Raw genomic sequence first — 13019 nt, 5'->3', positions numbered from 1 at the left:
TCCCTTAAAGATATCATTATTCATTTTATTTGTGTGCCCTTTTTACATTCCATTTAACAAAGAAGTTTGAATGAAAAACAGAAACAGATCATCACCACCTCAAGGACAAAATGTTAAGTCAGTCAACATTTGTGTTGTTGCTGCAGATGAAGTTGAGCCTCTGAGCATCAGACAGACTGAACCACTGACTGTCCCCCGCTCTCTCCATGGCCCCAGACATTTCACAGTCTCCAGTCCCCTTCCCCTGGGCCCAGTTCTCATAGCAGGGCTGCTGGCCGCCGACCCAGAACCAGAAGCCCATAGTGCAGGTGTAGCGTATCCCCAGCCACACGTACGGAGAGTCAGCCAGCTTGGCTTTCTCTGCAGCCCATCCCTGGATGTGTCTGTCATACACGGAGACCAGATCATTGTAATTCTCTCTGCAGTAGTCCAGCGCCTCTGCCCAGGTCTTGTTCTCCCGGATTAGGATTAATGGGGGAGCGCTGTCTGGAGAAGACACAACCATTCACATGAAACACCTGGGATAACATCACACACACTTTAAATTTAGAGAGATGCAAAAACAAACTCCAAAAACACCCTTGTCTGTTTTACAAATAACAATAGGCAACAATTTCATACAGATGGATGTGTTTTACAACCTCTTAACTGTAATGATACAATATACCCAATCAAAGAAAATTTTCAGTGTATCTAACTTATATAGCACTTTAAAAACAAAAACAAGTGTTGCACACAAACACAGTAAAATACACAGACAAAATAAAGGAGGTGGATAAGGTGGCCGGTGCGCAAACAGATCAAGAATTGAATGAAAACAGAATTTCAAAGGGGACAAGGCTGCGGAATAAAGAAAGAAAGCAAGCTGTTAAATTTGCTATTTTGTGCCAAACACACAGAAGACAAACTGGGTCGTAACGAGGAGCAGCGATAGCCACTATAGCTCTACAGAAAACAAAACAAAACAAACAAACAAACAAACAAACAAACAAACAAACAAACAAACAAACAAACAAACAAACAAAATAGCCCACACTATTTAATTGACAGGTGATCTCTGGGAAAAGCAGTGCCTAAACATCACAGCACTGAGTTGAAAACAAACAAACAACAACAACCTCGCTGATTACATGGCATAACGGGTGCTCACCATTCATGTAGCACAAAAAGGGGCGAGGGTCCGAGGGTCCGATCTGGTTAATGATTGCTTGACACTTATTGCCTGCACTGCCACCTCTGTCTGCATCTTGCAAAGATACCCATACCTGATTCTGATTTACTGTATCTTTAACACAGTCAGGAATTTTGTCGTCAGTGATGGTGGCCAGGTCAGTGTATTTCTCTTTGCAGTATCTTTTAGCTTCATCATAGCTCTTTGGTTCCTTAATGTAGTGGTATGGGCAGCTTGCGTTGTGTTTCATGCCAGAGGCCATGGCTGCATGTTTAACAAAAAAAAAAAAAAAAAAAAAAAAAAAAAGACAGAGACATAAGAAGACACAATCACAATAATTATGGTATATTATAAACACACTAAATAATGCATGAAGGCCAAAATAACTCACTGCCAGCGAATAAATACAGAGTTTTCCAGGCTCGAGATAGGAGTTATAATTTAATATAGAAACTAATTACTAATTAAAAAAAAGTTAAGAATATCCAGTCTGTATAAATAACAGGAAGCTCATTAGTGATCAATCGATAACTGATGGAGAGGGACTGAGGTTCAATAAGTTCACACCTCTCCCCACTCCTTTTCCAATATCTGTGTTCTGATCATTTCTTTTGCACTGAGCTGTTTCATTTTCTCTCTCTCTCTCTCTGCTTGTGTTTATGTTCTCTTTCCTTTTACATGTTAAATAGGTAAATAAAACATGAACTAATCAATGCAAATTTGAAAAACTGCAATAATACTGATACAAATATAACACTACTAGGCTAGTTTTCGAATATAACAATAAAACCAATGATGAATTGATTTATTTTACATATATGTATACTGATATACTGATTTACTGATGCTGATTATTCACGATATGTATTCAAAGATTTTGTGAAAGATGAAGTAAGATTTGTGCATGTGAGTGTGTACTTGTTGAATTCTTTCTACTGAGCCAGGCCATCAGGAGTAGGATGACAAGACGCCTCATCACTGCTGCACCGACAGAGAAAAGAAGGACAAATAATTTAATTTTGTAATTTGACAACTTAATAATCAAACCTGCTAAAACCTGCGTATAAGAACCTCTGGAGATTAGCTTCTGTCCTGTGGTTCAGTTCCAATAAAACAGCTTCGGAGCTGCTGCAAGGTTTATTTCTTCACTTTGCCAGAGCTCGGCTAAGGTTTGCTGTTAAAGCTTCCTTTAACAGCTAACTGTTTTTATTTTATTTTATTTTTTTTACATTTTAAACCAACAAGCAAATTAGTTTATGTCTAAGATATCACCAAAAAACTATAAATCCTCTGGATGGACACTCATTAATACTTAACCCACTTCAATATTATTGTGCCAATTCAATGCTCACCTGTTGTTTGACTTCAAGCTGCCCTGTTGTGTTCTTTCTTCTCTACTCCGTCAACTCAGATGATCACACGGTCGTATATCCAGTCTGTGACCAAACTTAATTCCTTGTTCCACCTTTCATTATAATATTGATGTTGATTTCCTTTGAAAGGCAGCCTTCTTTGTCTAGTGTCCCAGGAAAACATGCAAAGTATACCTGCGTTTATTTTGGTCAGTCTGACTGCTGTGCATGCAAATAATTCTTTGTTTTTCTCTGAGAGTCTGTGCTGCTGTTCCCCTTTTCCTTTCCTGTGAAGTATTTACTCAAATGGGCCAGGCCATATAGGAGCTGTAAAGGTTATAGCTGCTCTCCAGTGTCCTCAGTATACTGTAAAGAATTTGTTTTCCATTGTCAGTCTTTTCAGTTTTTCATTATGAGTAAGCAGACTTTCCAGTAATAATTTATCCAGTGTTCATGAACATCTTTGACTGCCTGCTCTGTATCTCTGTTTTTCTCTTCTCAAGAAAGAAAGATCAAATCAGCTGCAATACTGTATTGCTTTAACTTGAAAGGTACATGAAAGGTAGTCAGAACAACCAGTAAATAGTGAAAAGCTGTATCTGAGATCAACATCTGAGATTATTTTTTCAGTATTGAATATTACTCAACTCCACATTCTGGGAAATAGAACATTCAGTGGTCAAACACACGATCTGAGAAAGGTAAAAGAGTCTAAGTCTAAGTCTAAACTGACCATTGTTGACATTTCTAGTTCCTAAAAATGGCCGAAGAAAAGAGAATCAATTCACCCTGGAGTTTTCAGGCATGTGATTTGCAACACAAACAAACAAACAAACAAAAAAGAGCAACATCAAACAAACAGGAAAATATTCGGAATAGACTGCAATGCAGCCCACCCCACACACACACACACACACACACACACACACACACACACACAAACAAACACCCATGATGTAAATATCCATCTTTTAATATTGTCCTACATTACTATTCAGTCACTCCAATATTCGATCGATCTTAGTCTATCAATCAGTCTATCAATCTATATATCTATCTATATCTATATCTATATCTATAGGTCTTTTTCTCTCTCTCTCACTCTCTCTCTCTCTCTCTCTCTCTCTATATATATATATATACACACACACACACACACACACACACACACACACACACAGACACACATATAATCTTTACATCAGTCTACATATACACATACACACACAGCTCTTTGATCTTGCGTTACGTTTCCATCCCCTGAAATGACCCAGTTCTGCCTCTGGTTTGCCTCGGCCACATACAGACGGGTGGCAGGAAGCTGCTGTGAAGGCGGTGGGTTTAATGACGTAAGTGAATCAATAAACTGTCGTGCAAAGCAGATTTAGGGATGTTGCTTTGTTGCTTGACATCATTTCAGATTAAAGTGTGTCAGATTTGTGAAAGCAATACTTTTAGACATGTCATCGTCATAGGATCTTGGTTTTCTTTGATCTGGAAAAGTACAAAATGTATAGACCTATTGACCCCATGAAATAGGAATAGTACTTCCTGGATTATATGTATTTCCTGTTGAAAGAGGATGTTAGGGTGAACACAGGATATACAGGGAAAGGAGAGTGGGTTTTATTTGTGGTTTGTTAAAACATCTAAGAAGATTTTATTGGTTTGAATGTTTTATTTTCACCTTGTTGTGCAGCATGGGGTCAAAATTTCAGATTCTGGCTTAGTCCAAAAGTCTGGCCTTGCCCGCTCTTGCAGACTCTCAGATTTAACAAGTTTGTTCCTGTGAGGTGTGAGACTCCAAAGGCTGTCCAGTTCAATGTGAACTTCATGGTGGTGCAGACTGCACTCATGGCTCCTAAAATTCATAGCAATAAGGATGTGACAGTATAAAGACGGCAAGGAGGAAATGGAAAAAATTACAAAAAAAAAAAGAAGCAATATCAACAGCAAAGATCTTTCAGTGTAAGTAGGTTAAAGTTCAAGTTTATTTAAGTCCATTCATATGGCTTAAATCAGACATTTATGTGTCTAAAAAAATAATTTTCATTTTACATTTGTAAGTAGAGGCTATTTATGTAGTGAGGTTTGATATGAAACACACCTAGAAAATGTCGTACAATTTCTCAATAACGGATCTATATGTTGCAATCTGCATGGTCAGATGAACAAACAGTTTACGCTGACTTGAGGGTAAAATGTGACCATTCTTTCATGGGAGTGACACTTTTCAGCATAACAGTCTCAAAATGCTGACAGGTAGGCTATTCCAAACAACTTAACTAAGTGTTATTATTCATACAAAACATACAATATCAGCAGATCTTCACGCTGGTCATACCCATGGAAACCAAATCCATTTAAATTACAGTTTGTGTACCTTCACAGTTTGATACTCTTGCAGACATGATATGATGTAATTATGCAAAGCGTCCAGGTAACATCACAGTATGTAAGGTCAAAGTCCCTGAGGACTATCTGCTAAATCAGAGTGTTGAAATTTTGTTTCAGCTACACTGTTTCCCAGGAAATAAAAGTCATGGGAGAAGCCTACAATTTTATTTTAATTTAAATCTGGATGTTTCTGCTACCCGAGCAGGGCCTGAGGGAGCTGCAGTGAGCAAGCTGCCAGATCGGTGTATGGGTGTGGCATGGCACCCAGCTTTTCCCAGCACTGCTCATGGGGGTCATAACGGTGCACCCACTTGGTGTCCCTTGCTGTGTTCGCTGACGACCCACCCACGAGGTACAAACGTCCGTCGAGTACAGTTGCCCCTGGTGACAGGTGAGGGCGAGGCAGCGCGGGGATGGACGACCAGGAGTTATGGGTGGGGTCGTACAGCTCACAGAGCAGCTGGTCTCCAAAGCCCATCCAGAGCGGCTGTAGCCCTCCAGCCACCAGTAACCTCCTCCCCAATGCTAACATGGTGTGGCCGGCACGTCCGACCCCCACAGTCATGGGTGCCCTGGGAGAACAGCCAAGGGAGGGATTATAGCACCACAAAGAGGAGAGGCAGCACTGCCGGAGGTCACAGCCCCCAGAGATGTAGATCTGCCCGTCCAGCACAGCGGCAGCATGGCCGCAGACAGCTGACTCCAGAGGCTGAGCCAGCCTGAGAGGAAAAAAATCAAAGAAGTTACAGGTAAAACCATGGACTAGTAACATGGTGACCACTTTCACAGGGCTAATTCAACGAAAATACATAAAAGAGACTTTTTTTCCAATTACCTCTGGTGCAATCTATTCATCCTGATAGTTTGGTGCAGTTTCTGAGTTTCTGCAATCTTATCTCCAATTCCAAGTACATTGGAATTGGAGCTAAAACTGGCAAAGATTCAGATGTGGAAAAACTAAACAGCAAGAGCTCTCTCCACAAACAATGACACGGACACCTGGCATAATCCACAGATTCACTGTCAGCTATCTCCTGCTGAAGAACACAGTCAAACTGTATCAATCTGTGATTTACTGTGATGTGCTCTACCCGACTTCTCACATCTGTGGACAATAAATATTATTTATAGAAATAAAAAAAGAGTATTATTATTATTATCAGGATGAATAGCTTGTACAACGAATATGTGGAAAATATCCTTTTTTTTGCATTTAGGGTGAACTGTCCCTTTAAGTTTTTCTTTTGAGGTTTTGCTGAATACTTAATTCTGACTAGACAGCTGCCACATGCCAAAAACTATATGGTTAATGTCTGTGTTGTTTTTCCACTGATAAATCAACTACAAAGCCTCTCTAGCCACTCTCTACCTCCAGGTGTTTTCCTCTGGAGTGTAGTACTCCACCACATCCAGGTACTGGCTGTCGTCACGGTTACCACCCAGGGCAAAGACTTTCCCTCCTGCACACACAGCGGAGAAGTAGTCCCTTTGACACAGCATGTCAGGGAGCCGCTCCCATTTGCACTGGGCCAGGTCAAACCTGCAGGGAGCGAACAGGCTGATCTAAAACAAACAGCTCACATACAACACAGATACAGATTACATGTAGCAGGATTACAGTAATCTGAATATCCATCACCGTAAGTGCAATCATTTATGCAAAAGTCACAGACTATAATCAGACTATATATTGTAACTTTTATGTTTTTCTTGGACTGGGTTATTTTGGATTTCTTTGAAAAATTAATTAACAGTAACAAATCTAAGTGCAAAGTTATGCACATCTGGAATTAATGGTTATGAAATACTGTTTGACTTAAGAATTAATGCACATAAGATGAAAATCAAGAGAGAAATGAAATGTAAAGCATGAGGATATGCGTACATTTTTCATAATTGAATTGAACAAACATTGCCTGTGAATATTAGGTTAGGAAATACAACATTTGCCCAATCTCACGAGACTTCTGGTGTAAGCTGCACCCACTTCCAGTCTTCCATCCAAACACAAATACAGCCCAACTACCCAGACATATGGCACCTACCTCACCGCAGATCTGAGGACGTCCAGCGCTCCGTAGTACTTGCGTCCCCCGAGGACGTACAGTTTGTTGTTGAGGATACAGATGCAGTGCCTGAATCGGGCCGGTTCAGGCAGCTGGGCAAACGGCCTCCACTCTATGTTCCTAATCAGACCGGGACCGCTGTGGAACCGTTCAGCGTACCACAAGGTCCGGCTGGGAACCCTCTTCATGAAATCCTCATCTACGGTGTCCCCACCGACCAGAACCAGGACCTAAACACAGATGGGAGTGTGTGGTGAGCACGATTACAGAGTGTAACCACTCATTCTTTGGGGAGATCGTAGAGTCTTTAGGAGGTTTGGTTCTGGAGACACGGACCCATTGGCCCTCCATTAAAAGTGAATAAGAAATATGTAAAATTTTAATGCAATCAAGTGGCAAACAAAATTTTTTGGGTGATTCCATTGAAGGTAATAGCTCTTAGCTATTAGCTTTTTAACACTTTTTTGACAAAGGTGTTATAAGAAGCCTTTAATGCCTGGCTTCTAGACACATCAGTGAATTGAACTTAGTATATCCGATTTTTCTTTTTTTTATATATATATATATGTATGTATTGCTGAGTGTTGGGCCCTTTTTCCTCATTTGTATGTAACTGGCCGTTACTGACTAAGCTACAAATTCAACAGTTCAACAGTTTTCTATTCCTCATTGCTGAGTGTTGGGCCCTTTTTCCTAATTTGTAAGTGACTGGCCGTAACTGACTAAGCTACAAATTCAACAGTTCAACAGTTTTCCATTCCTCACTGCCATTTTAAGATTTAATCTAACTCTCTTACCAGATCAGATCAAACCTACAATTTTTCAGATTCAGTCAGAGTTAGCTGGAAACACCACCATAACTTCCTGAACCTTGTCCTGTTCATTAACTCATTTGATCGCTCCTTTCCTCATAGAAGGTTTTATTATAAAGAAGAAAGCTTTTAACACCAACATCGTTCTGGTGTTTGAAAGATACACACTTTTGAAAAATACTTTCCGCAAAAGTGCAAAAAAATAAGCACTGACACTGTGAGGCAACCTTTAGAAAATATTTCCTTAGGTGTACTCATATAAAATAGTTTCAGTAAAAAAGCATATGCAAAAAATAAAAATATGAAAATAAAAATAGAAACTTATTTTCCACAAAAGCAGAAACATTATAAAGTGGGTGTTTCATCAAAAAATAAATAAATGAATAAACAAACAAATAAAATCAAATAAAATCGAATAATAAATAAATGAATGAAAAAATCTAATTTTGAAATTTGAGGGATCTTGAATATATGGTTTGAAACCCTTTTACAAATCCCAAATGCCCAAAAAAAAAAAAAAAAAAAAAATATTGCAAAATGGTTTGTTGCAATTGTAAAATGCGGGTAAATTGGAGTAAGTGGGACAAAAATTCAAAATACATGATATGGTCCTTTTGGGTATAGTTGATACAAAGTTGATACTAAGTTATTAACATCATGTATTACCACTGGACAGTTGTTTTTGTACTCTCCTGTAAAGCACTTTGTAAACTTATCTTTTAGATCTTTAGTTATTTCCTATGTAAATAAAATGTATTATTATTATTTCAGTATCTTTGGTTACACCCACCTGGTTTGGGGTGCGAGGGCGGCATTCAGGCCCTCTGTACTCCCCCTTCAAGAGGTTTTGGAGGGTCTTCATCGCTGCTCTCCCCTCAGCGCTCCTGGATAGGAGGCTGCACCTCAGGGCCTCCTGGAGCTCAGAGCAGCTGAGTAAAGGGAGGCGAACTCGCAGGAGCAAACCCGGGAGGAAGGGAAGTCTCTCCCTGTGGTTCTCCTTCACCCAGCTCACCACTGCCCCGAACACGACCATCTGAACAAGGAGAAAAGAAAATACATCGCAAAGTCATATGCATTTGCAAGTGTTTTATTTGAAGGTGACAGTAGAGAGAGACAGGAAAGGCAGGGCACAGGACTCAGCCTTAACATGTGCAAGCTCTTACCAGGTCAGCCTAGCCTAATTCTTGATAATAAAATTGTGATCATAATTTTGATTTGACTGGTCTGGGGTGTATTTTCAGCTGCACCGATGCTACTGAATGATCTTAGAAATATTAAAGGAATATTATAGGGATACTACGGGCAGCAGTGTGTCTATGATCCTTTCAGCTCTTCTGCGGCTTCATGTTGCTACCTGTCACTTTGATCATGAGGGTTACATTATATATATTGGCCACAATGTAGTATAGAATTAACTATTTATAGTACATAGTTTAGATAATATTACAGAGCTGGGATGAAACTGACAGAAGGGTGGAATTGAAAGAAAGAGGCGCAATTACAAATCCATGTTACTTCAGCACCACGGACAGTGCCATGGATCTATCAATACACAGCACAGTGAGGGTACTGATATTTCAAAGCTATGTTAAGGGCCATAGAGTCTAACTTGCACAAGCCTCAGTCAGATAAAAGATCAACGATTCAAGCAGACTAGACTAACATATTCAGTTGAAGAAAAAAAAAAAACTCTGCCCCGTACTCTCTGCTAAAACAGGGTTGAGAGGAGGGATGGCACGTTAACAAGGGGGACCCTTTTTTGTCATTTTGCATAGCAGGTGAGATGGCATCTCCCCTTTATCCCCCCTAAGTCCTAGATAACAGAAAAGTGAGTGGGGAAAGGAGAAGAGCAATCCTTTATAAAACCCAGGCAATTCAAATTCTTATTAAAAGCAGTGGTTTGAGGGAGCTGCTGCAACAGGAGGGAATGTTACATACTCGCACGCACTCTCTCTCTCTCTCTCTCTCTCTCTCTCTCTCTCTCTCCCCTCTCTCTCTCTCTCCCTTTCTCTCTCTCTCTCTCTCTCTCTCTCTCTCTCTTTCACACACACACACACACAGACACATTAGCAAGTTTTTGAGGGAGTGGGTGAATGCTTGAATTTTGACTTTTTAATGACTTTTTAAATGAGATGTGAAATATTATGAACTGACTGAGTGAGGTTCCCTTTTCCCATTTTCCTTGTCATGTCTGCCACTGTCCAACATCATCAAAACATAAAAAAAAACATTAAAAAAGAACTGAAGAAAAGACAATGAGATAATGAATGTACAGTAGACAACACAATACTGCCCTGCTAAGGCAAGAATCAGTAACTACTCTTTGTGTGACATCTGATTCATAAATTTTCCTTTAAGTAGCTTCAAAGTTGAAAAAAAAAAAAAAGTTTCATATTATACAACAATATTACATCCATATTCTGTATCTGCTGGTTGCAAAACCTCATCAAAGCCACATCACACTTATATACTGACTGAAATATTGAAACCCAAAATAGTGTTGATTTATGGCTGCAGCTTTACATTAAATAGAAAATGTTTTGATGTGTTGTGCACATTTCCCTGTAATTCAGCAGAACATATTTGATATCTTTGGCACTTTTAGATTCCATATTAAAATATTTAGCCTTACAAATGCTACGTAATCAGTTTATTCAATCCACTACTGTAGCAGCAATTCTTTTATCAGGCCAGGAGATGAACTCTGAAGTCATTTTTCTTAGATTCAGTCCTCATTTAGTCACTTCACTTTGGTTTTATAAGGCAGAGTAGCTGAAGAGGTGAGAGGAAAGAGGTATTAGAGGAGAGACAAAGGTGTAAAAACTTCACCTCACTCTCTGCACACAGTGAGTCCTTCTCTAGCAGCCTCTCCAGGAGAGGACAGGGGAGGTCCTTGAACTTCTCCCCTGCAGAGACGCCCTGGAAGTGGGTGAGGATGTAGCTCTCAGCGGCCTGCCCCAGCTGGCTCAGCCCGTAGGTCTCAGCCAATACGAGCACATCCAGACAGCTGCTCTCGTCCATTCTGTCCTGTAGGAAGTCAATGCATAGCGAGAGTGCCCCCTGCAGCTGGAACTGAAACACTGCCTCTGTGAGCTCCCAAATCCGTCCCCAGCCCAGTCTGAGCCGGCCCGTGTAGAAGAAGCCCAACATGGATTCAATGACCCAGGGCACCACGCCACGCAGGCACACCACCTCCTCACTAGACTCTCGTAAGCCTCCGCAGAGCAGAGCCCGGAAGTAGTCCCCAGCTGCTGCCAAGACCACACGGTGTGCTGAGAGAGAGCAAGAGTGAGAGTGAGAGCGAGAGTGAGAGTGAGAGTGAGAGTAAGAGTGAGAGAGAGAGAGAGAGAGAGAGAGAGAGAGAGAGAGAGAGAGAGAGAGAGAGAGAGAGAGAGAGAGAGTTATCACTGCTCTGTGGTTTCCACATTTGTCTGTACAGATCAAATACTGACTGTGACATAATGTCTCTCAAGTTATGATACTATTTAATTTCTCCTTAAGATGTGTATAATCACATGAAAAATCTGTTGAATTGAACTGAATTGAGAGACATAGGGGGATGAAGAGAGGATGTAAGAAAAAGACAAAAATAGAGAAAGACAGAGGCAGAAAGAAAAAGATAGATTGTCATGTAGAGTGCTTCTTCAATTAATTATTTGATAAATTATAACTTTTCTCAGTTTAAAAAAATAGAAACTTTAAAGTACAGTTCACGCAAAATACAAAAAAATAAAAATAAAAATCTTAATACATAAACTCATCTCAGCTCAATTAAAATCGGGGAAAACAAATAAGAATTTTCTTTCTTTCTTTCTTTCTTTCTTTCTTTCTTTCTTTCTTTCTTTCTTTACTGATTTTGTGCAGGTTTTTTGTGTTTGTGCTATTATTTTTTTTTTTTTAAAAATGAATGTAACTCTCTTAACCTGATATGATTCCACATTTGTTTGTACAGATAAAATACTTTTAAATTTATGATACCATTTAATTTGTACTTAAGATGTGTATGATCACATGAAAAATCTGTTGAACTGAATGGAATTGAACTGAGAGAGATGGGGGAGGAGGGAGGAGAAAAAGGATGTGAGAAAAAGGCAATATGTAGAAGTACAGTTCACTCAAAATAAATAAATAAATAAACAAATAAATAAAATAGGAAAAAACAAATAATGATAGTTTACTAATGTTTTAGTTATTTGTTTTTCCTTCATTTTTCTTCAGTATTTTTTACTGATTTTGCTGTTTTCGTTGTGTTGTGCGTAACACTCCTAGCCTGATATGTGTATGTATGATATGTGTAGCATGTCGAAAAAAAAAAAAAAAAAAAAAAAAAACAGGTGAATGACAGCGCCTTGCCACAAAAGAACTCCTGGAATGTGTTTGAACATGACAGGCTGATGATGTTTCACAGCGTAACACGACTGCGCCTACCTGGGTATCGCTCTCCGCTCTCCGCCTGGATCGTGACGTCACAGCCCACTCCCCTCTCCCACATTTCCCTGATGACCGCCAGGCTGCTCTCTCTCTCTGCCGCTGCAGAGGTCGCGACCTTTGCCGTGCACAGGTGACTCAGCCTGTCCATCCGCAGGCACCTGCTTGCATTCAACACTTCCTCCAACACCCCCTCCTTGGTCAAATCCATGGCCACATCTCCGCAGTAGGCGAAGCTCAAAACCGCCTTGAGCCCAGCTGGGGTCAAAAGGCCCTCCAAGTTCTCCACATCCTGTTTTGACAGGGAAAAAAACACCTCGGGAGTTTCACTGGCAGCTGCAAGCACAAGCCTGTGAGCTCGAAAAGGGTTTCCTTGGAGGGTGATGGTGAAATCTAAGAGCAGTCCTTCCTCATGGAGGCTCTTCAGGCCGGTGAAGAGAGAGTTGGGGTGTGAGGGGTCTATGTAAGAGAAGAGGTCTGGGTCGTGAGGTTGACAAGCTCCAGGATCTTCATCTGTGTCACTTTTGCGATGCCCCGGGAGAGTTTTATGTCTCCCTTTTCTCCCACCATCATCTGTGTCTTCTTTAGACCCACCTCCTCCTACACCCCCTCGTCTTTCGACCCCTTTTCCTCTAGCTTGGCCTCTCCAGATCCCCCGAACACCTCGTCCTCCTTGTTCCTCTCCATTTCTTTTTCCTCCACTCACAGAGTCAGAGGTTTGACTCTGAAACTTAGCCGTCCTGTTGCGGACCGAGGCATCCCTCTCCTGGTCCTTTTGCAGAAGATTGGACAT

At 40.5% G+C, this 13019-nt stretch overlaps 2 protein-coding genes and 1 long non-coding RNA gene across 3 annotated transcripts; all 3 read right to left on the bottom strand.

Moving 5' to 3' along the window:
- LOC115376382 (snaclec 5-like) lies at positions 1–1174 on the bottom strand. Its single transcript, XM_030075925.1, has 2 exons — positions 1151–1174; positions 1–486 (listed from the first exon to the last, which is right to left on the bottom strand). The coding sequence occupies exons 1-2, from the start codon at positions 1155–1157 to the stop codon at positions 119–121; spliced, it is 375 nt and encodes a 124-aa protein (XP_029931785.1). The 5' UTR covers positions 1158–1174; the 3' UTR covers positions 1–118.
- Positions 1175–1193: 19 nt separating this feature from the next.
- LOC115376383 (uncharacterized) lies at positions 1194–2612 on the bottom strand. Its single transcript, XR_003929796.1, has 3 exons — positions 2524–2612; positions 2090–2152; positions 1194–1435 (listed from the first exon to the last, which is right to left on the bottom strand). It is a non-coding gene; the product is annotated as an uncharacterized LOC115376383 (long non-coding RNA).
- A 2501-nt stretch (positions 2613–5113) lies between these two features.
- Positions 5114–13019, bottom strand: LOC115376222 (kelch-like protein 33). Its single transcript, XM_030075713.1, has 6 exons — positions 12227–13019; positions 10628–11070; positions 8589–8831; positions 6966–7216; positions 6290–6460; positions 5114–5639 (listed from the first exon to the last, which is right to left on the bottom strand). Exons 1-6 carry the CDS (start codon positions 13017–13019, stop codon positions 5114–5116), a joined length of 2427 nt encoding a protein of 808 aa, XP_029931573.1.

Source organism: Myripristis murdjan, chromosome 18 (assembly GCF_902150065.1).
Source record: "Myripristis murdjan chromosome 18, fMyrMur1.1, whole genome shotgun sequence".
NCBI classification, from domain to species: domain Eukaryota; kingdom Metazoa; phylum Chordata; class Actinopteri; order Holocentriformes; family Holocentridae; genus Myripristis; species Myripristis murdjan.
The sequence above is the reverse complement of the archived record's forward strand: the minus strand, read 5'-3'. Positions and strand labels throughout refer to the sequence as shown.